The 23,661-nt window shown below is 40.6% G+C and overlaps 4 protein-coding genes across 6 annotated transcripts; 2 read left to right on the forward strand and 2 right to left on the reverse strand.

The window, feature by feature from the left end:
- Positions 1-1,208: 1,208 nt before the first annotated feature.
- Positions 1,209-10,927, forward strand: LOC113034166 (RILP-like protein 1). Of its 2 annotated transcripts, none has more exons than XM_026188538.1 (8): positions 1,209-2,030; positions 4,755-4,905; positions 7,314-7,435; positions 7,509-7,814; positions 7,917-8,111; positions 9,589-9,731; positions 9,811-9,915; positions 10,082-10,927. In XM_026188538.1, the coding sequence occupies exons 1-8, from the start codon at positions 1,740-1,742 to the stop codon at positions 10,170-10,172; spliced, it is 1,404 nt and encodes a 467-aa protein (XP_026044323.1). In that variant the 5' UTR covers positions 1,209-1,739; the 3' UTR covers positions 10,173-10,927. The 2 variants fall into 2 exon arrangements, with proteins under 2 accessions (XP_026044323.1, XP_026044324.1); XM_026188539.1 differs by having other exon boundaries at positions 1,211-2,030; positions 7,539-7,814.
- Positions 10,928-12,045: 1,118 nt separating this feature from the next.
- rilpl2 (Rab interacting lysosomal protein-like 2) lies at positions 12,046-14,773 on the forward strand. 2 transcript variants are annotated; one of them, XM_026187698.1, is made up of 4 exons: positions 12,046-12,537; positions 12,620-12,771; positions 14,118-14,258; positions 14,668-14,773. In XM_026187698.1, exons 1-4 carry the CDS (start codon positions 12,244-12,246, stop codon positions 14,687-14,689), a joined length of 609 nt encoding a protein of 202 aa, XP_026043483.1. In that variant the 5' UTR covers positions 12,046-12,243; the 3' UTR covers positions 14,690-14,773. The 2 variants fall into 2 exon arrangements, with proteins under 2 accessions (XP_026043483.1, XP_026043484.1); XM_026187699.1 differs by having other exon boundaries at positions 12,623-12,771.
- Positions 14,774-16,780: 2,007 nt separating this feature from the next.
- Positions 16,781-20,829, reverse strand: kmt5ab (lysine methyltransferase 5Ab). Its single transcript, XM_026188748.1, has 8 exons — positions 20,657-20,829; positions 20,358-20,461; positions 19,072-19,219; positions 18,696-18,900; positions 18,488-18,575; positions 18,028-18,087; positions 17,731-17,921; positions 16,781-17,297 (listed from the first exon to the last, which is right to left on the reverse strand). Exons 1-8 carry the CDS (start codon positions 20,664-20,666, stop codon positions 17,087-17,089), a joined length of 1,017 nt encoding a protein of 338 aa, XP_026044533.1. The 5' UTR covers positions 20,667-20,829; the 3' UTR covers positions 16,781-17,086.
- A 1,325-nt stretch (positions 20,830-22,154) lies between these two features.
- mtrfr (mitochondrial translation release factor in rescue) lies at positions 22,155-23,661 on the reverse strand. Its single transcript, XM_026187561.1, has 3 exons — positions 22,742-23,661; positions 22,413-22,646; positions 22,155-22,341 (listed from the first exon to the last, which is right to left on the reverse strand). Exons 1-2 carry the CDS (start codon positions 22,997-22,999, stop codon positions 22,416-22,418), a joined length of 489 nt encoding a protein of 162 aa, XP_026043346.1. The 5' UTR covers positions 23,000-23,661; the 3' UTR covers positions 22,155-22,341; positions 22,413-22,415.

Below are 23,661 nucleotides of genomic sequence, written 5' to 3' on the forward strand. Positions count from 1 at the left end.
AATACAAGGTTTACTGATTTTTAGAGGCTCTAACAAATATGGATCATTTTTAATACTTGGATTAAAATCATTCGCAGTTGGTGACCGAAGTGTGGAACCCATACACGTCAACGTCATCAAATCTTGTGTTCCCTATGCTCTGCTAGGCCATAACTGCAGACGCCTTCAGTTACTGCTTGTGGGTCTCTCTTTGCCCTCAGTTTTGTTTGTAATAACTGAAAAGCTGGTCTGTCAGGTGATTTCTTTCCCTTCACAAAAAATTTGGTTCCTTTATCAGTATGGATTGGGCCATGTCATATCTACTTGCATTTTCCAGTGCTGTCTGATCAGTTTTCAATATTTGGCTGAATCAGAGCGGAGTGTACACCTCTGTACCCTTAAGAATGCATCCTGCTGCTTCTATCAGCAGTCACATCGATAGCAACCACTAGTGACCCACTTCCACTGGCAGTCACACATGCCCATGCCATAACGTTGTGTGGGGAAAATCCCAGCAGGTTCTGAAATACTCAGACCAGCCTCTCTGCCACCAACAACCATGCCACGTTTAAAATCACTTAAACCACCTTCCTTCCTCATTCTGATGGTCAATTTAAACCTCAGAAGGTCTACATGAGTAAAAATGAATTACTGCCCTGTCAGTGGCTATGTAATGGTTAATGTATCTGTGTAATTCAAACATCTTACTTTCCATTGAATAAAGATACATAAAACAAACAAACAGTACATTCAGCATGCCCGGCTTAATGCTGAATAATGGACATTTGTAACGATGTCAATACGCATGAGCTTGAAACCACAAAGAAGAGGTTCAAAAGAACATTTCTAACTAGAACCGTTTTAATTGCAGCCTTTTGTGCATTTTATATATATGAATTTTGCAAAACTTACCTGGAAATTTACAATAATAATAATAATATTAATAAACGCTTTCAAATTATTAATGACTAATTCAGACAATTAAAAAATAACACTGAACATATGAACCATGCATTGTTACCACAACATATATCAGTGACACTGGCGATATTTTAATATTTTCAATTAACTTTTTTTTGTTTTATGTATTTTGCTGTACTGCTTATTATTTCCTGCTTGTCGCTAAGGCGCCACGTACGGCCGGGATATTTTAGAGCCTACATTAGGAGCATAAAAGGTAACGAATTACTGATATTTTGACATGCGCAGTTCGGCCTGGAGACAACGAGGATTGCTGCCTTCACAGACAATTTTTAATATGACCAGCGTCTTGAAATCACACGTTGAACTGCTGGAACAGAGGAGTATGCGTTTCTCTCAGTTTTCTTACTTAGCGTGAGCTAAAAAAAAAAAAAAAGCACTGATATTTGTTTAAACACCCAACGAACTGCTGTTTCATCATACACGACTCCAAGTATCGCCAAAATTATTTTACTTCCAATAATCACCGGTCCTTTAAAAAAATGAAAGGGGGTATTTACACGTTTTCCCTCGTATTTCGTCATGTCTCTGTTTTACATCTGATAACATGCAAAAATGTCACGTTTTACCGCGGATGAGGACATTTACGACTTTTTGCGGGTATGTGAACGCGGCATCCGAGGGGCAGCAGAAAGTTTTAACTGTCAACAAACTGCGTTCTCGCTCAGGTTCCTGTTTGCTTAGGTAAACTCGTCTATCTGCAAATTAGTCCTCTCGGAGACTGAGAGGACATGAAAATATGTAAAAGTCCTGCGGTGTAGATAAAACTGAGCTCAGGCATGGAGAACCGGGCTGTGTCGGTGCTGGACAAACCCGCGGCGGTGCTCACGGTTGTGGATGTGTATGAGATAGCGGCGGTGCTAGGGCAGGAGTTTGAGCGGATGATAGACAAGTTTGGCTGCGACGCTCTCGTCGCATTGGTGCCCCGAGTGGTTCGGGTCCTGGAGCTACTGGAGGCGCTGGTGAGCCGCGGAGCCACTGGGCAGGAGGCCGAGGACCTGCGGAGGGAGCTTGACAGACTGCGGCAGGAGCGGAGCGACAGACACGAGCAGGAGAGGAAGCACCAGAAGGTCAGTGTCAACCTACCTGCAGACACCTGTTTCTACTTCCACCTGTGTGTGTACCTGTTTATGAGGCCTTGTGTCGGGTGAGCAAAAAGGATATCAGCACATTTTATAATTCAGCTTTTAGTGTGGAAAAACAGAATAAAGTGGAGAAAATACAGCTAAAAATGTTTGTGGATGCCTATTGAAGCTATCATTTGTGTATTTTCCTTCAGTCATAGGTTATTGTAGTTAACTAAAACTAGATGTGGAAAAATATTGTAACTTCTAAAATAAAAACTAGAAATACAAAAAAGGGGAAAACTAACTGGAACGATTTTGTGAACTTGGAAAACGAAACTAAAATAAGCATAGAGATTAAATATTATTACAGCTTGCCGGATGAGGCTTTGATTTAAGTGTCTGGACTGTGAGTCAGCTGCTTTTAAACACTTACATGTTCTGATTTTTCCTAAATATAGTCTCTGGCACATGCTCTGCACACAATAAAATTTAAAAAGACCAAAACAAATACTGAAACTAATAAAAACTAAACTAAAGCTAAATATTTTCAAACAATACTAACTAAACTGATACAAGAAAATCATCTCTGGAAACTAATGAAAAAATAAAACTATAACAACTATATTCAGGTAGTGGCATTTAATGAGTTGCTTTGAGCACTGTTTGTATTAGATTGCTGCAGTAGGATGACCATTTCACATCCATTACATAACTGCTTTATAGCACACTGTCTAATGAATCAAACAACCTCCTATCATGTATAATAACAAGACCGGACCTTTAAGACACATGTGTATGCTTGAGTATTTTAAGTACAGATTTTGGGAGCAATAAACCAGATGTGCAGCTGGCCTTATCCAGCACAATATTTCATTTATTTTAGCTGTGGATTAGAGCCATTAGCTGCACAGTTTACACAAATAACTCTCAGATTTACAAGAAATCAGCCCATCTGAGATAATAATTTGTTTTCATGAAAGAAGCGGTGGCAGAGACGCAATTTTTTTTTATAGGGTTGAGAAAATTACTTACATTTTCAGTGACAAGAAAATTAATTTTGTTGCCTTCAGTGTTGCTGCAGGCCAAAGAGGTTTTGTTTTTGTTCTCGCACTTCTATCATTTCCTGATGCAGGTGTAACCAGTACTGAAATACATAATCATTTTTTTAAGCAACTCTCCAATGATCAAAAAGCAAATCTGGAAGCACTGCTGAAATGGAGTCCCACGATGCAACCATCAGAGTGTGTGTGTGTGTGTGTGTGTGTGTGTGTGTGTGTGTGTGTGTGTGTGTGTGTGTGTGTGTGTGTGTGTGTAAAACCTGAGTTTTTAAAATGATGAATTCATTTTTTTAAGGGGAAAAAAGTATTCCAAACTTACCTGGCCCTGTGTGTTAAAGTAAAAACTCTCTCTCCACAACCCCGTAATTAACTATCATTAACCACATTTTTTGTGGTTACTGATAGTTAAAGCTGAGTTCTGTTTCCAGCCACACCCAGGACTGATTACTGTTAGACCTGTTGAATCAGGAAATCACAGTCTGTCTGACAAAGTGAAGAAGCAACACGTCATGCCACGATTCAACGAAACAGCTGAGAAAGAAAGTTACTGACGTCTATCATTCTGTAAAGGGCTACAAATCCATTTCTAAGGCTTTGGACTCCAGTAAAACACAATGAGAGACATTATACAGAAAATAGAGAAGACTTGGAACAGTGCTGAACCTTTGCAGAAGTGACCAGCCTGCCAAAATGACTCCAAAAGTGCGTCAACGACTCATCCAGGAGATCACAAAAGAACTCAGAACAACATCTACAGAACTCCAGGTCTCACTTACCTCAGTTAAGATCAGAGTTCATGATTCCAGTAAGAAAGAGACTGGGCAAAAATGGCATCCATGGGAGAGCTCTAAGGCGAAAACCACTCCTGTGCATAAAGAAAACAAAGTCTTGACTCACATTTCCAAAAAATAAATAAATATATATATAAAATTCTGTGGATTGACGAGACAAAAGCTGAACCTTTTGAAAGGTTTGCATCCCATTGCATCCTATGTTAAACTTACACAGCATTTTAATCAGAAATGGTGGTGGTAGTGTGACGGTCTGGGGCTGCTTTGATGCTTCAGGACGACTTGCCTTAATTAATGGATCCATGAATTCTGCTCTCTACCAGAAAATCACGATGAAGATGTTATCTTCATGTAATGTTAAAACTGCTCGATCTAAAACATGGAAAAATAGTACACACACATCTGACCCTGTAACCTTGTTTTATGGTCATGTGACCGCTAGAGTCTATCCCCTCTTTGAACAAGTGGCGTGAAACAGCATGGACAGGTGGCCAGTGCCTCTCAGAGCTAGCACAAGCACACACTCTAATTTTCACACTATTTCTTCTCAGCTTCAAGCACTGGATGCACAAAAGCTGAGTTTTCTTGTGATTAGTTATCAGTTCTTGGTCATTTCTATTCAGTCTCAGGATATTTACGGTGAATCAGGACTAAAAAGCTTTTTCTTATTTCTACATTTAGATGCAAATTAGACTTTATTTTGATTCACTGCTTGTGTGGAGCACAGAGTGTGATAGGTTTGATCCATCCTCATAAAGTAAGGGATGATCTCTTTTGATAAAAGAAAAAAATCTAACATGCCCCTAGCTTCCTTTTTTCCATTTAAAGTATTAATGGGTCCAGTACTCCATTTGAAGTGTCCTCATTTTTGTGCTCAGGAGTTGGAGTTGCTGGAGGATGTGTGGAGAGGAGAAGTCCAGGACCTGCTTTCTCAAATCACTCAGCTTCAGGCGGAGAACAAGAGGCTGCTGGTGAGCCTCTCACTTAAAGAGACACCGGTCACAGAGGAAGATCTGCAGAAACATGAAGGTGAGTTGATTACCAAAAAGCTCTCGGCCAGGGTTTAATACACAAACCTTGAATAAGAAAACAGTTGGTGTGTTACATCTTAGTGGACAACTCAAGGGATGTATGCTCGTAGTCATGGTCAAGATGGCCTGCTATAGTTCAAATCAAGCATCAAAATAGAGAAGAAAAGTGATTTAAGTGACTCTGAACATGGCATGGTTGTCGCTGCTAGATGGATTGTGTCAGTATTTCACAAACTGCTGATCTGCTGTGATTTTTTTTCTTCAGGCAACCATTTCTAAGGTTTACAGAGAATTGTTCAAACAGAGAAAATATACAGTGAGCGGGGGGTGAAAATGTTTTGTTGATAACAGGGGTCGGAAGCAAAAAACACACTGCTTCAGGCTGTGAGAAAGGCAGCAGTAACTCAAATAACCACGAGTTACAACAAAGGTGTGCAGAAGACCATCTCTGAATGCACAACATGAGGAACCTGAAGCAGAAGACCACACTGGGTGCCACTCCTGTCAGCTAAGATTAGAAAACTGCTTCACAGGCTCCTCAAAACTGGACAACAGAAGATTAGAAAAACGTTTCCTGCTTCCTTAAACCCCACAGTCTACCCGAGTGCTCTTGCTGACCGTATCCATCTCTTTATGGACAGATCTTAAAACTCAGATCATCTCAACCAGGTTTCTTGAAGGTGACAGTGAGATCACTGTACTCAAAGGACCTCTACAGTCACCCCATCTCAGTCAAACAGAGCACCTTTGGATGTGGTGGAATTGGAGAGTCACATCATTGATGTGCAGCTGACAAATTTGCAGCAACTGTGTGATGCTGTCATGTCAATATGATCAATTCAATTCAATTTTATTAATACAGCGCCAAATCACAACAACAGTTGATTCAAGGCGCTTGATATTGTAAGGTAAACCCTACAATAATGCATACACAGAAAAGCCCAACAATCATATGACCCCTGTCAGCAAACACTTTGGCGACAGTGGGAATGGAAACCTCCCTTTTAACAGGAAGAAACCTCCGGCAGAACCAGCTCCAGGGAGGGGCGGCCATCTGCCGCAACCAGTCGGGGTGAGACAAGGAAGACAGGATAAAAGACATGCTGCGGAAGAGAGACCGAGATTAATAACAAGTATGATTCAGTTAAGTGAGGTCTATTACAACAAAAATCTGTGAGTGGTTAGCATTGTTCCTTACAAAAAGAAGATCCTGGGTTCGAATCCAGCATCTGACCTTTTCCTCCCTGTGTCTTTGTTGGTTCTTTCTGGGTACTCTGGTTTCCTCCCACAATCCATAGACATGCAGTTAGTGGGCTTATGTTAAATAATGATTCCACATTGTCCATAGGTGTGAATGTGAGTGCGAATGGTTGTCTGTCTCTATGTCTTAGTCCTGCGACAGGCTGGCAACGTGTCCAGGGTGTATCCCGCCTTTCGCCCTATGGTAGCTAGGATAGGCTCCAGCCCCGAAACCCCCCTTGTGACCCTGTTTTGGATAAGTGGAAGAAATGTACAAAAAACTAACATCCAACACGAGAAAATCCACTGTGCAAACTGGTTGAAACTAAACCGAACTGAAAATAAAAACTCAAATGTTATTACAAAAAAAAATGCAAGACTGTAATAATTCTGCTCTGACTCTTAAAGATCAGTCTTGGCTGAAAATCTGAAATGTGTTTCATACTCATAACAGTCTGCTGTATGTTACACACTGCCACCCTGGGCATTAGGCTGTGCAGAGAGAAAGCCGGGAGCTTGTGAAGAAGTCTATTTTTGAATCCGACTAAAATATTGCTCTGTGTGGAAGTGCTTTTATACTTACTGTCAGGGCTGCAGCACATGCACTGGTTATAAGCACACAAACAACAGGATATTACATGACGTGACTCCTCTGGCCACTGACACCTTATCTGTCTCAAACATATACATCTATGGTACTTTATTTTCTTGAATCTCAAAGCCATTTGTGAAAGTTTCTATGTTTTGGGAAAATAACCTATCATATTTTACTTTAAATTGAAAAGTTAAATATTTTTATAAATCTTTTGCACTCTTTTATTTTGTGTATTAATACACCAAATTAAGAAGGTGTACACCATGGAAATTGTGTCATTTAATAGTTTTAGGCGTTTGCTGTTTAAAACAAATGACTGTGACCCTGGTGTTTAACTGGAGGATTTACAGTACACAGTGCATCCGTACTGAAAAATATTCCTGTGGATTCGTAACTCTTTAAATGTGATTGTAGTTCTGTTCGGTTTCATGCTGGTAAAAGTTTTTAGTGCAAAATCTGCCCGAGTGCAGAATTTCACTCTGTTTTGATTTTTTAAAAACCTATTTTACTGTGCTTATTTGAATGCTTATGTAACCCTTCTGTGAGCATTAATTTATTAATTTGGATTACAGCAGGAATGTCAGAGAAAGAAAAACAAGTGATGAAGAAACTTCAAGACTTGGTGGATAAACAGAGAGACGACATCCGGGCTAAAGATCATGAGCTGACGCTAAAAAATGAGGATATCGAGGCGGTGAGGATTCACAATACCTGCATCTAAGAATATATGTACTATAAAACAAAAAACAACAACTTTGTTTTACTAGAATTCATGGAGCAAATTCTCTGAACTTCAGCTCCAGCTGCAGCAGCATCGGCTGATAAGGATGAACCAGGAGCTTCTTCACAGGATAGGACTGATGGAGGCCCAGGGCAAGACCCTGATTCAGCAGAGGGCTGAGCTGGAAGCTGCAGCCCAGGCACAACACCAGGAAGCGGGGGCTCTGCGGCTGGAGGTCACCAGGCTGAAAAAGGAGCTGCGGGAGCTGGAGCGAGAGATAGAAGTCGCTCAGACAGAAGAGTTGCCTCTGTCAAATTCTGAGATTTCTTCACCTGCATCCCCACTGATGACTGTAAGAAAAAATACCTGATATTTAGCAGATGTTTAAACTATTTGTGGGTGGGTTTTTTGTTTTGTTTTTTGCCTAAGTGGCTTTTATGTGTCACAAATCTAGTCTGCAGCAGCAGCAGCTCACCTTTCTAGCTCCTTCAAACCAAATTCAGTGTGGGTGGAGTGTGGGGCAGATCCAGACTTTCTGGAAAACTGTTTCGAGTGCGACAAGAGTCTTTCCTTTCTTCGAAAGTCAGCAAACAGAGAGGATAACAAGGAAGACGGAGATGAAGAGGAGAACTCAACAACATTGTTGCTGGTAATGTCCACGTACACTTTACTATTTAGCCAGTGCTGCTGTGTTGTTATAGCAGAGCTGCCATAAGGCTGTTTACACTAAATAGTTGTTATCACCTTGTCATAGTGAGGCACAGCAGTCAGCTGGTACCATCTTTAATCTCACTACTCACAGATGTATCTGGTTTAATCTAATTTAACTTCAGGTCAGTGGTTCTCAAACTGTGGGGTGGGCCCATTGCTGGGACACAGAGCCACTGCAGGTGGGACATGAAGGACCAGGGTTAAGTCATAGGGTGAAACTAGGAGACCAGATTTTTGGGACTCCAGTGAACCATGAAACCATGATCTGTTCCCTCTATACGTGCTGGCCTCCAGCTCACACTGAAGTGGTTCGAAGCTGAGTGTGAGGCAGCGAGAGTGAGAGCAGTGGGTCAGGGATGAGATGCTGCCGCTAGTGGTGGAGTTAAAGTATCTCGGGGTTTTGTTCATGAGTGAGGGGAGAGGGGAGATCGTCAGACAGATTGGTGCTTCGAGTGTGTTTGGGTGAAAAGATCTCAAAGCTGTCGATTTGATCTACGTCCCCACCCTCACCTGTGGTCACACAGCTTTGGGTAGTGATCAAAAGAATCAGATGGTGGATATAAGCAGTGGAAATGAGTTTCCTCAGAAGGGTGGCTGGCCTTTCTCAAAGGAAGCCAGCTGAGGTGGTTCAGGATCCAACTGGGATCAATTGTGGGCGAGGTGTTCCAGGCATGTCCTAATGGGAGGAGGCCTCGAGGTAGACCCAGGACAGGCTGGAGAGATTACTTCCCTCAACTGGTTTGGAAATACCTTGGTATGAGCTGGATGAGCTGGAGGAGATGACTGGGAAGAGGAAGGTCTGGACTTCCCTGCATAGGCAGATGTCTTCACAACCCGACCCCAGATAAGCAGCAGAAATTGATGGATCTGTAGTTTGTTGATGCTACAGTGGTATAATGAGGTGTGCGTAGCCATGCCAGGATACTGGTATTGCCACAGTTTTAAGGGCGGAGCAAGGTAAAAATAGTTTGTCCACACTTTATTACTAGCTACGCCTCATTGGTGCTGAAAATGATCAAGCACTGGATGTTTAAATATGCCTGAAGTGATGCACAGCTGGGAGAAGATTGTTTCACCGTTTAGCTAATCTGCCATAACACCATGACACTCACTGGACTGATGTTATTGTTAATGCTCATATCACAATGCCAGAGACATTAGACAGGTCAGCGTAGGCAGATTCAGACAAACTTTGTCATGTAGTGTTTCCTTAAGGCGATGAACATCTGTCAGACATGACCTTTTTTTGTTAAATGCACAAGAACGGCGACTCATGGTTGAAACTTTGTTTGCTCCTTTTTCTGTTGTACATTGCTGGAGAAAACCAGTTTGACTTCATAACCAACCTCTTTCATTTTATAGTATTTGTTTTTAAGCTGTGCAGTAGAAAGAATGAATATTTGTTTTGAATGCAGAATGGATCGACGGATGAAGAGCCAGAGGAGGACTCGGACAAGCCTCGCTTCACCCTGCAGGAGCTGCGGGACGTCCTGCAGGAGAAGAATGAACTCAAAGCTCAGGTGTTCCTGCTGCAGGAGGAGCTGGCATACTATAAAAGGTACGACTTCCTTCACAGGCATAAAATTTGACTCGGCGCGGATGCAAAAGCTGACATTGACCTCCTCCTTATCCTTCAGTGATGAGCTGAACACTGAGGAGAACACCGGCTCCATTGTCTCCTCTCCGTCTCCTCCTCCGAGCTTACCTGTGGCTGATCAACGTGAATCAGGAATAAGACGCTTGTGAGCGATGAGTTTGTTTGTTATGGTTTTCTTACTCCTGTTATTTGAAATATCAGTACTCTGCTCCTGTGTAGGATAACATGGCCTAATAATACATGACTCAATAATACTGATTTCACATAGTCTTTACATATGATGTGTTTTCTCTCTTTTCCTGTCTTGACAGGATCTTCACAGCTATTATGCCAATGGTGGCTGCCGGTTTGATCACAGACGATCCAACATTGTTGCCAATCAGAAGACTTTCCTTCGTATGACTTTTTTTTTTTTTTTTTTTAAACCACATCATCTCAGCACGACTTTTCTGACCGACACGCCTGGGTTTAATGGCTCCGATCCTTAATTATTAAAAACCAAACCCATCTTGTGTTTTTACATTTAAAAATGTGGCGATTTAAGGAATTAATGTTTATTTTGATGATACTTCTTGTTTTTATTTTTGCTACTTTGAGCTTTACATAAACTTCAGCAGTTAAAATGTGAGGCAAATGGCCATATCTGGACCTTCTCAGGTGTTTTTATGACCTGTCACAGTCATATTTTATGTCTTTGGAAAGTCACCACCTGTAAGTGCTTTGCTTTATGCAGATATACTGAGGGAGACTTTTGATGCTGCACATGTCAGACGCTTTATATTAGCATTTAAGCTTCTTATTGCATGGCTCCAAATACATATACACATATACAGAGTATTTGTTGAGCCTATAAACTGAATGTCTTGTTTGGTTCATGTTGAGATGCATCTGATAGCAAAGTAAGCACATGATCATGAAAGTTGAAGTGCCTTTATTCTATGAGCTCATCATGAAGAGAGTGCGCTTGTGCTAATCACTACAGCCTGGCACCAAACATCGTGGTGTACACTGGCAAGTCTTAATCTCCAGGAGAAGTATATTCCATCACTAATGAATACTCTATAAATACTATCATAACTACTGGTATGTGCCAGGATGCACAGGGAAAATAATGTTTGTTTGAAATAAAGTACCGGTAATAAAGTTTTATTTTTAAACTTTTGAATTTTTTTGGTGTTACAATGAAACACAGTCGATATTTTGCTCTTTTTAAAAATATATCTTCATTAATTTTGCAAAATTAGCAAGCAGAAAGAAAGCAAAACTGAAAAAGGAATAACTAGGGAAAAGAGCTCCTGTTGTTATGCATAGAATACCATTTGACCATTAAAAACATATCCAGACACATTAATGCTGAATTAATGATTCACAGAGCAGTGGAAGTGCATTTTATGGGCATTACAAACCATTAACTATGTATAACTATTACAACTGTTAAGCACTGTCCTTACTTCTGTATCATAAAAATACTAAAAGGGCCATTGCTCTCAAATCAACCAAGCCTTCTGCTCAGCCATCTTTAATTTGCATAAAAATTTCATGGTCCAAAATTTGAACATTTGTAATGACAGCTGAGATATTTTAGCTTCATATATCAGATAATCAAAATTTTTCAGTTTACTTGGTAGTTAAAATTTAAATTAAAAAAAGGTCAGTAATCCTGCAAAGTCCCATAATTGAGCACACATAAATAAAACTTCAAATTGCTAAAGATTTCTGAAAGACATACAGTTGAATTACACAATACCATGATATTTTTATTCAGCTTATATGCTAGATTAAGCTACCCCACAAAAAGTACACAAAGATCGGAGATGTACAGTTTCTGAATTCCTGAAACAACTATTTTCCCAGATATGACCCACTGGAGCACAGATGTGGGTTAAATTTTATCCGGAACAGCCTTAATGTACAAAAACTTGTACTGAACAACAGTATAAAATGTAAGAAAATATTTTTTGTTTATTTTGTGTCATTTTCGGAAAAGTCATCAAATTTCAATCTTAAAGATTTAGGATATTTTTCTCCCAAACCTTTTGTTTTACTGTAGTTAGTCAGCTAACCAGAGCCACTAAAACAAAATACATGAAATCACGTGTTTTCTCAACTGATTTGATTGAGAGAAGTTCAGAGAGACTATATGAAGAGTGATGTCTCACTCACAAACTGCTTTATTTTCCTTACAAACCGACGATCTGTGATCTGGCGGATAGCCAGAGCCGAGTGAGCGCTCTTGATTTGTACACGATCTTTGTACTCACCTGTCGCTAGGATACTTTGCCCTCCTCTGCTGTCCGACGAGTCACGCCATTGGTGCGTGAGTGATGGGGGAAGTGCTGCTTCTCCAAAGTTAGCCACCTTCGCTCTGTACGAGCCGAAGTCGAGAAAGAGTGAGAAAGAGTGGGGTTTAAGGACTTATGAGTGGCATCCGGGGGAAAAAAAGTCGAGTTTATTTCGGCCGTCCCGCTGAGTCATGGAGTTTGGTGAGGAATCGTCACCAGCTCGGGCTTTCGAGAAGGACGCTTTCGAGCTCACTGTGGAAGATGTGTATGATATCTCGTACGTAATCGGAAGAGATCTGTTAAAAATCAGCAGCACTGGCGAAGAAGTGTCAGACCTACAGTTTAGGATAGTCCGTGTGTTGGAAATGTTTGAGACTTTGGTCAACAAGTACAACTTGTCTCTGGAGGAGCTGAAAATGGAGCGGGACAACCTCAAGAGCGAACTGGATAGGATCATCAAGGAGGGCTCCTCCAGGCCTGGCGCGGTGAGTTTGACACTCTATAGTTCAGGCTCTTGTCAGATAGAAGTAGACCTTTAAATATGGCTTTTTGTTTTTTTAATCACAGCAGACTTCGGGACCGAACCAGCTGGTGGTGGACCTGACAGACCCTAACAGACCCCGATTCACTATGCAGGAGCTGAAGGAGGTGCTGCAAGAGAGGAACCAGCTGAAGGCTCAGCTCATGGTGGCCCAGGAGGAGCTTCAGCTGTACAAGAGGTAACCGGTGTGAAATGTAAAGTTCACTCTGGCTTCTAAGAGTACATAAAATAATGATAAATCTTTATTTATATCAGAAACATGTAGCTAATGCACCTGCTCAGTGTCAATACACCTGAAGACTGTGCGCTTGTAAGAGGATTTATTGATGGGCTGCTGTATAATGCTATGTCAGACTGGCTTGAATCTCATATCAGTTTCAACTAGAATTACACTGAGTCCATGGGGAAATGCATAAAATGATCAGCCACTCTATTAGGTACAACTTGCTAGTAGGTTGGACCACCTTTTGCCTTCAAACCTTTAATTCATTGTGGCACAGATTCAGCAAGGAGCTGGAAACATTCCTCAGATTTTGATGTTGACATGACAGCATCACACCATTGCTGCAGACTTGTGGGCTGTTAGAGGCTGTTAGATTTGGTGACTGTGGTTGCCATTTGAGCTGAACTCACTGTCATGCTCTGAGCTTTGTGACACGGCCTGTTATGGAAGCGGCCATCTGAGGATGAGTACACAGTAGTTATAAAGATCAGGTAGATGGTTTCTACGATGCTCAGTTGGTACAAAGAAGCCCAAAGTGTGTCAAGAAAATATCCTCTGCATCAGTATACCATGACCACCACCACATGCCTGAACCATTCAAACAAGGCGAATTGAGCTGTGTTTTCATCTTGTTTTATGGCAAATTCTGACCCTGCCATTGCAGTAGAACTCGAGATTCCTCAGACCAGGCACCATTGTTTTTAATCTTCTATTGTCTAATTTTGGTGAGACCGTGTGAATTTGAGCCTCAGTTTCTGATCTGAGCTGGTCTTTATAAGGCTAGCCTCTGTAAACCATAGAGATGGTCACGTGGGAAAATCCCAGCAGATCAGCAGTTTATGACATACTCAGACTAGCATGTCTAGTTTGACCCCCATGTTACTTTCAAAGTCACTTAAACCACCTTTCATTTCTATTCTGATGTTTGGTTTAAAGTTCAGCACCTCCTCTTGACCAGGTCTACGTGCATGAATCTATTGTGCTGCTGCCATGTGATTGGCTGATTAGATATTTTTGTTAAAAAGCAGTTGAACAGGTGTACCTAATAAAGTGCCAATGAGTGAATGTGACTATGTAATTATAACACTGAGTGCACAAATATAAGAACCACAACTAGCCAATGAATGCAAAAGGATATATGCATATTATAGAAGCCTCACATTTCATTGTCAATCACATCATGTTTTTTTTAATTTGTTGTCATTTTAAAGCAGCAAGATCGATCATGTCTCATAAAATGAAATATTAGCCTGTCTTATAAAATACTCTTAGTGATCATAAATATCCCCGTTCTCCTGCAGTGGGATCCTGCCACAAGCTGAACCAGCCATGGTGGAGGTGTCTCCATCTCCACCATGGCAGGTGGAGACACCTGCAGCTACAGAGCACAGACCAGCCATGATAAACGACACGAAAGAAGAGAAGACGACCATAGGCAAACTGTGAGTAACAAGCTGGCTCGGTTTACCAACAAAAGTATTTACAGATGACTAAAAATAATATAAAGAAAGCGGAAAAAAGGAAGTAAAAGTAGGCCTTGTTTTAAGCCGTGCACCTCAAATGGAAAGGATTCAGAAGAATTCTGAGCAGCAACCACATGATGCTGTAATAAGCTAGCAGGGAGATTGTTCTCACAGCCCGTCTCCTGTCTCCTAATGATATACTTGTGACTGGGTGAATTCATGCTGACGCTCAGGATGTTTGTCTGAGCAGTGAATGAGACGCAGAGAGAGAGTACGCCTCTGCCAAAATGCTTCCGTCAGTAATCACAGCCTCCCGTGATGCAGCGTTGTTTGCGTGCTCCATGTTCACCAGCGCTCCTTCAGCTAACTCTGACCTTTCTGTTTGTAGGTTTTCATTCAGGCGAAAATGAGAAGAAAAGCTTTCACGGAGAACTGACCATGTAGGAGACAAACAGGATTTGTCGGCACAATTAAACTCCTTTTGTACTTTTTAAGAAGTATTTGTCAGTTTTAATAAGCATTATATTTTGTACTAATTTTTAACCTAAGATGTTTTTAGAGTAGACATCTTTTAATTCTGTAAAAATAAGATATGGAAAGGAAACTGGAAAGTATTATTTAACAAGTGATGATCATGTTAGATGTTCAAGTTTATAATTATTTATAAACTTGAACATCAGCTTTTTTTTTTTTTCTTGTTTTTTAATGAGCCACGATAAGGTCTTTATGTAGGCACATTCCCATCACTCATCTCTATCTTGTTAATGAAGGTGAAATACCCAATCAAAATCTAATAATAAATTTGATTGTACTTGTGTTTTGTCTCAAGTTGAATATTTAAAAAGCTTTTGTTTTATCATATTTTAGCCAGATGCCAAAAATATTGCTAATACACAAATTACAGCATAGATTTACAGGCTTTAATCAGCAGATTACAAGGCTTTGTTCTTGCTGAAGTCCTCTCGTTGACTTCTGTTTTGTGTGAAGAAGGGTAGGCGGGACAAAAAGGTAACCCACTCTCATATTTCACTGAACTGTCTTTAGCTTTGTTGACAGTTCAGTTCATGCAACGATGGAAAAACCTGGTCACTATATTTAGATTAGTCACCAACCACCACATCGTAACACTGCTCCCACAGGCTCGTACTGTAGGCTTGACTGCTACATCACATCATCCCCTCTCTTCTTATCCTAAGATGCCCATCACTCTGGAACGGAGTAAATCTGCACCCTTCGAACCACATGACCTTTTTCATTGCTGCAGGGTCCCATTTTTTTGCTCTCTAACAAATGAACCCTTTTTTCCCCCCCAATTAGCCTCACTGATAAATGGCTTTAACACTACACACTTGTTTAACCCAATCTCAAGTGCTAGCTGCATGTGTGGAAATATTCCTACTTTCACTCTTAAAGCCTCGTCAGGTACGTTTTAAAGAAATTTTGTAGCAAATTTTGCTTTTATCTCCTAACTGCACTAAAGAATTTGTGGACATATAACATGGAGGGACCATGCAACATAGTATTTAGAGTTCAGTATCTGCTGGAGACCATTTCTGGATACAAGCCCCTCTACATGGGCTTTTATTTCTTTGTGCCCTCCTCTCCTACGTCCTCCTGCCTCTGACCTGGACATCAATTTCAGTACGCTATGTTGACGGATGTTTCAATTGCTAAAATAAATGTAGGAATTAGGCGATTAAAAAGGAGGGAAGAGGCACAGATGTAGTGTTTATTATACAGGTATTAGGTGAAATAGAGTTATTTGTATTCATGTTGTTTTAAGTTATAAAAGATGACAGAGTAATTACACTTTTAGCCTTTTACCATTTAAGATTTTATATAAAAATGCACCACACTGCATCATGTTGTGAGTTTAATTTTGAGGTGACAGTAGCGCAGGAGGTGGAACAGGTCACCAATGGCACTTTAGACTGCATGGCTAGAGACTGGACTCAGCGGAGTTGTTCTCCAATGTGTTCATTGTATGAATGAAGCAAGAATGACATGTGTTGCATATGGGAACCAGCCCATAATTAAGTGGCTCTAAATGTTAAATATCATCACTGTAATCACAGTAGTGGCTGGGCTATAACAGAACAATTCATAATGTACCGTCACTTTGCAATTTCAACAGAAGGTCTCATGGAGAAGAAACACTGCTGTAGTAAGTGAAAGAAATCTGCCAACATGACTCTTTGGGCTTAAATTGAAAGAAGTAAATGTGTTTATAAAAATAAATAAAAATAAAAATCTATAATTTAATTACTTTGGTGTGCTGTGAATGGCCCAGGCTGTAAAACCTGTGAAAATATAGTTTAAAAAGAAAAAACAATTCACAATGTTTGAAAAAGCCATCCCATGGGTCACATTGGAGTCTTCGCCAGGCCAATTCAGGCTCCTGGCCTTATGTTTGAAACCCCCGATGCACGATATAGTCTTGTCCCACCTGGAGGATAGTAGATGTGTCCCTTATTTAGTTATCGAATGCACCACCAATCATGTCACGGCAGGAATGAAGACCGCTTTATTCCTCAATTTACAGCACATGTAATAATTTACAAAAGCTAGAATGACAATTACTAAAGGAAACCCCGTTCACAGTGCAAACCTGCTTCTCAAAGAAAATGACTGCTACATTTCATAAAGATATAAAATCCTGATAAAAAATATACTTCACCAGCTGAAGTTTGAGCATCTATACAAAATAAAACATTTCAAGTATCACATCTTTTTCCATAAAGAAACTGGACAGCAGACGGGACAAATTCATATATTAACGGAAAAAAAAAAAAAAAAAAGTCAAGGTCTCAGTGTTTGAGCCATGGGTGAGCAAGGATTGAGGCTTTACTCCGATCGCCATAATCGTAAAGCAGCTCCTCGCCTGCATTGATGTCTCTGGAGGCGACCAAGATCAGGTGAGGCGTTCCATCGATGGGGTGAAGCCTCGTCTGGCAGTTTCCAGTTTTACAGTGGTTGATCAGCCTACCAAGCCGACTCGTTTCCTTTGTGGCATCAACACTGTGATACACAGACATGACTGTCACAACACAAGACAGGTGTCCATACTAAAATCACAGCTATTAAACTTTTGTTTTTAATTCTAGGAGATGTCTTTCGCATAATAAAATGTCAGCTAGAATAAAGTTTTATAACAGTGCTTTTTGTATTAAAGAAATAATTACTCATCCTAAAGAACACATGCTTTTATGATTCTAAAAAAAACAAAACAAAACCTATGTACAACTAGAATTTCGATTTCCAGGGAGACAAAAATGACACAGAAAGTATTTGGAGGGAAAAAAAAAAAAAAAGTCATAGGGTGAATATATACAGGTCTATGGTGAGACGCCAACACTGAATAAACTGATGATTAAAGATTAATCTCACATACCTTGAAGGTTTGTGTGCACGGGTGTGAGACCTCTTGCAGAGCAATGCCATTTGGACTTACCAGTAAGTTTTGGATTGATACTGGAAGTAGTACATGTAACAGCCTGTTTGAGGATCCTCAGCGTACTGGGCCTCTCTGATTTTAGCTTCAGCCAGGTCCAGCAGGTCTCCGTGATACTCCACGACAAAATCTCCCCTTTTGAAACCACTCACAGCAAATACCCCTCTCCCCTTGCCGTCTATGTTTTTGACCTGTTCACAGTGAAAATGTACACTGGATTAGCAAATGTTGCTTAACCAGCATTCAGGGATCATGTCTGCATGCAGAGTTTTGTAGTGGCACAAATGTAAACATTACCTCCATTCCTTCTTCAATGTCATTCTTTATCAGGTCATCGAGGTGCTTGTGTTGTTCACTCTGTTAACAGTGATTAGATCATTTAGTTTAGTTTTTTTTTTTTATTAAAGAGAACATCAAGACAACTTTATATACATTTTTGTTTTAATAGTTTCGCCCCCTCCCTTAAGAATGGCTCGACAGCCACTCCACAGAGACCATTTCCAATGAGGCTTCAGTGAAAGAAACTAATAAACTAAAAGAAACTAATAAATTATGTGTTATTTAACTGTTTCTTTGCCAACTGTGTAGACACAACTCATGGTTCATCCCTCGAGTTAGGTGCCTCTATGCTTTAATGAGTCATAGATCAGCATTTAGTGGCTTTCAAAAAGAAAAAAAAAAAAAAAAAAAAGAAAAACCCAACCAAAAAATTTTGAAGTCCTTTCAGAAATCTGGAAAAGTATTAGTCAATACAGACCTTTAACTCTGCATTTGTTTTTCTGTTACTGCGCCTGATGGGAAAGTAGTCAGTGACCTTTCTGTTTTGAAGAGCTTTACTCTCCATCCTGAAAACAAGAGACATCAGAGTAATAAGTCATTATGCTTGTGCAAGTGAGTGTGAAAGAGTCCGTGCCCACCCCCTCTGTGTTTTTAATGAGACTGGCACGTTGGTGACATGTACCCACTTTTTTGCTCCCAGCTTGTGTCCATTTCTGCCCCGAGACTTGGATTTTGGGACACTGCCATCTGTTGCAGACCTGACGTCAGTATGCGAGGTGGAGCTTGGTTGCTCAGGTTGCTCAGAGGCCTTTTCTCTTGTTTCATCACTATGACAAGCCATTTCAGCCTTCTGGACTTTGGATACCTCAGCTTTCATTTTATTGGATGAGCCTTAAACACAGAAGAAACAAAAACACCACAAATATTTAAGAAGAACAGGTCAGTGAGCGCTACTACTACTAGTAGCCTGGAAAGTTGTGTAGCTCACATGAATGCTGATGAAACAGCAACTAAAAGGACAACAGTGAAATAACAGAGTAAGTGCTTAATTTAAGAATTTACCTTTTTTCAGTTTTGGCATATCTGGTTTAGTTGAATCCGAATCATTTCCTTCCTGAATGAGCGTGCTTGAACTGTCACTCAGAGGGGACCTGGGCTTGCTTGGAGTCCGTAGACTTGGGAGAACTGTCTGCACGTTACCTTTACAACCCTACAAAAATCATTATAAACATGGGTCATAAAGAGAAAGCTGTATGAGAGTGATCTGATGCAATAAACAAAGTGTAGCATTTCATCACTGTTCAAGAACTTGTCTAAATCTAGAGACATGTTGCACACTTAGCACTGTGCTTTCCAGCACCTTTGAGAACAGAAAACAGATTTTATCCATCGCTTTAATCCAGCCGAGTCCAAAAAAAAACAAACCATGAACAAATTGCAAAAACTGCACGGCTTGGTCTGGCAACTCTAACAAAGACTCTGTCCATAATCAGCTGTTTCTCACTCATTCAATACTTTATAACATATATAAAAGGGAACACTAAACTGAGATTTTCTGACAGGACTTGCAGGAAAATCTGCTCACAATTTAACCGATTCAAATATCCAGTTTAAATCAAGTACAGGAATGTGGATGCAGCAATCTAAAGTAAATTAGGAGCATACATTCCTGACCCATACAGTGCGCAAACTGTAAAAAAGATGAGGCATTAATATTTTTCTGCCATTTGCAAGCCACAGGCCTAAATTTCAAATTGCTCAAATTAAATGTTCAAGTTTTTCTCCCTCTCTACTTGTGTGTCAAGCGGAGTTTCTCTCACAAGAATTCATTAACATGGTCAGTGAATCCTTGTACTACTGTTGGTCATTCACTCAGACACAGAGAAGGAGTAAGTTATAACATACAAATAGCTGTACTGAAACCAGGTGTCCACTGTGGCTGGACTCTGAGTAAGGACATGAAGGACCTAGAGGGAATCTCATACTTATTTTACATCCACTAGCTAGATTAAGCCCACTTTGATTAGATATTTTGTAACTATCAACCTAGTTACTTTGGTGTAGCATGAATACTCAGAAGGGAGGTGTTTATCAGTAAAGCTAAAGCTGTAAAACCTATAACATTAAAGTTAAAAGTCCAAAATGTAGGTCTTCTTTCAACCTGTCCAGTTGGGCCGTACTGGAATATCTGCCGGGCAGCTTCTGGTCTCCGGGCCCTTATTTTTGAAACCCCTAGTTCACAGCATGAAGCGGAGGATTTACCCCTTGCAAGAGTAACACTAATTGGTTTACCAGAAAATGTGAGCTTCCTGCTTTGGAGATGCATAAGCTGAGGAGAGCCTTGTTACCTTGTTATTTGCTGGCTTGTTTTCCTTTGTCTCCGTCAGTGAGGTTACTGTATCTTCAGCAGGGTTCTCTGGCTTTTTGTCGACTCTCAGCACATTTTTCTTCCCTGCATAAACATAGACATGAATAAATTTGAGCTCTTCTATCTAACAATTCATTGACATATACGACAAAAAAAAACACTACCGCTGAGTTTTATTTGTAAACAGCCACGTGTATTTTAACAAACCTAGTCCCTTTTTTTGCGCTAACTAGCATTTAGCAGTCAGCTACTACACAAACAGCAACACGTCTCAGTTACCTTTTGCCATGTCAGTACACAAATAAAAATCCACAGAGGACGTGGGAGCTGTTAAATGCAGTCCTGTGTCTTCTGGTCCCTTACTGTACTCAGTTCACTGCAACGACAAATATCAGACCGCATCACTCCGGAGAGAGCGTGGAGGATTTAAAAATACTACTCCGCTTCTCATTGGCTCTTAAGTACAGACGGGAGGGGCTTGGGTTTGAAAACAGCTCTCTGATTGGCCCCAGCTGACGGCTCTGCGTGTTACCGGTCTCTTTGCAAAAGTTTTTCTCAGTGGCATTAAATAACAGTTAATGATAATTATTTTAATAGCAACACAAAACAATCTGTTTTGCCTGTTTACCTGTAAAGAGCTTATAAAAGTAATATTAACGGAATATAACATCGCAAAGATAAGAATAAAAGACAATAACTTACAGCTAGAGATCATGATTTTTACTTAGATATGGCTAGAATTGAGCACAGACCCACATTTGCTTTTTAAATAAAACTTTCTAAATAAAACATCCTATTAATGTAGAGAAAGAGATTTTTACTGACATCTAGTGGCAAAAGGATGTAAGAGGTACTGTTAAAAATTATGCAGACGTACTGGTCTGAGTATTGTAAAAAAAAAAAAAAAAAACTGCTGATCCGCTGGGATTTTCCCACACAACCATCTTTAGTGTTTTCAGATAGTGGTCTGAATGAGTAAAGATATCCAGTGAGCAGCAGTTCTCTGGGTTAAAATGCCTTCTTGATTATAGAAGTCAGAGGAGCCCAGACTGCTTTGAGCTGATAGGAAGGTAACAGTAACTCCAATAACCACTTGTTATGGTATTTCCTTGGCATACTTTATGCCCCTTGGTACCAACTGAGTATTGCTGCTGATCATCCCTTTATGACCACAGAGCACCCATTTTCTGATGGATAACACACCATGTCATAAAGCCAAAAGCATCTTAAACTGCTTGAGTACTCAAATTGCCTCCACAGTCACCAGATCTCAATTCAATAGAGCCCCTTTGGGATGCGATTGAACAGGACATTTATATCATGGATATTCAGCCTACAAATCTGTGCAATGCTATTATGCCGGTATGGACCAAAGAGGAATGTTTCTGACACCATCTTGAATCTATGTGAAAAGAATTTAGGTAGCTCTGGAGGGAAAAAGGGATCTAACTGGGTAGCAGCAAGGTACTTAAAGTGTCCAGCAACTGTAATTCATTTCAATGCAATTTTTCAGCATCCTATAATCAGTATAAATAGAAGCAAACGTTTTTTATGTTCATTTGCAATAGGTCCACTTATATATTACTGTGTTCTGGTGACACCTTTAGGTTTCAACATGAAGACATCCACAGATCAACTCGTCTCTTTTTAAGCTTTTTCTTGTGAAATTCAAATATGCTGAATGCTCCATGGCTTCCAAAATTTTTGCCATCCTACTTCAATCTAAAGGTAAACGAAGCAGACCCCCCTATTTAACTCAAGTTTAGACTCACACGAATAAACAACCAATCACACATAACTTTATTTTAATCCTTATGTGACACACTGATACTGTGCCTGTCTGAAGCTAAACAAATAAAATCTTGTTATTAGAGCTGACAGCACTTCTTCAGACTGAGGCTTTACAGACACAACGTGCAGGATCATTCAAGTATCTCTGACCTCACCGACCACACACACACACACACACACACACACACACACACACACACACACACACACACACACACACACACACACACACACACACACACACCACTCATACAGTGTCATTTCCGGGCTTGGAGTCTGCAGCCAGCGCTTCTTTCAACAGTCTCTTTCTCTCCAGGTTCTCGTTGGCCTTCCTCCTCTTTTCTTGCTTCCTGAGCACAGACTCCTTCTTCTTCATCACAACTTCACTGAGCTCTCCTTTGTACGCAACGTCGAGTTTCTCCCTCATAATCTCTCGGGCACGTTTTCGATTTATGTCCACAGATCTGGTCTGGTGGCACTAGAGAGGAGATTAAAAGACAACAAACAATATCAAAGGTATTCCAGATGTACTGGATACCATTACACGATTAACTATTGGTGAACAAAAAGCACCTTCACCACGATCCCAGTGGGGATGTGCTTTAGCACCACGCAGTTGCTGGTTTTGTTGGTCGCCTGTCCTCCAGGTCCAGATCCTCTCACAAACTGCTCTTCGAGCTCATCCTCGACCAGGACAGGAAGGTCTATCAGGTCCTTTTTACCGGCTGCCAACACACACCTGAGTCCAGTGGGAGGGGGTCTAAGCAGCAGAGAGCCTATCCATGTGAGCCGCATGCGCACAAAGCTGGTGATCGGTACAAACACGGACATCACATCACAACACACCAGACCCTAACAGAGAGACAGTTTTCATTTCTCTAATCCAGAAAAAAACAACAGGTGTCACAGGCTCACTCTTTCAGAGTCACGCTGAGCCTTTGTTTATGTTCCGGTTTGTCTTCTTTACGTCCGTCGTTGTGTTTTTCTTCGCGGATTGAATAGTGGGTATGCTGACTCTACAGCGCCACCACGTATCACTTAGCCACACTGGTGTACTTGAATAAGCGATTACTCTATTTTTCTAATTATTATCATTATTACTTTTCAACTTTAAGCTGTGATAGTGTTGATGGAGAAGTTCAGAGAAGGTCAGAAGGAGTTGGACTGTGTCTCTGTGGATATAGAGAAGGGACATGAAAGGGCGCCAGGAGAGAAACTGGTACTGTCATGAGTGAGAGACAAGTGTGAGGGTGGTGCAGGACAAGGGTGATTGGATGTCCCACTTTACGCAGGACTGGACAGCATTTTTATCCTTTGTCCTCCTGTCCCACATTCTGATTGGTTCTGCAGGGCATACACTTTTCTAAAATCTGACTTTTACTTCAATGTATAAAAAGGTTAGGGCTTTTGTTTTATTTTGTTTTCTATAGTCCAAAGAAGGTTAGATTTATCATGCCTTACCCCTCACCAAAAAGTCACAAACTTTGCTGATT

This window comes from Astatotilapia calliptera, chromosome 12, assembly GCF_900246225.1.
Source record: "Astatotilapia calliptera chromosome 12, fAstCal1.2, whole genome shotgun sequence".
Taxonomy (NCBI): Eukaryota; Metazoa; Chordata; class Actinopteri; order Cichliformes; family Cichlidae; genus Astatotilapia; species Astatotilapia calliptera.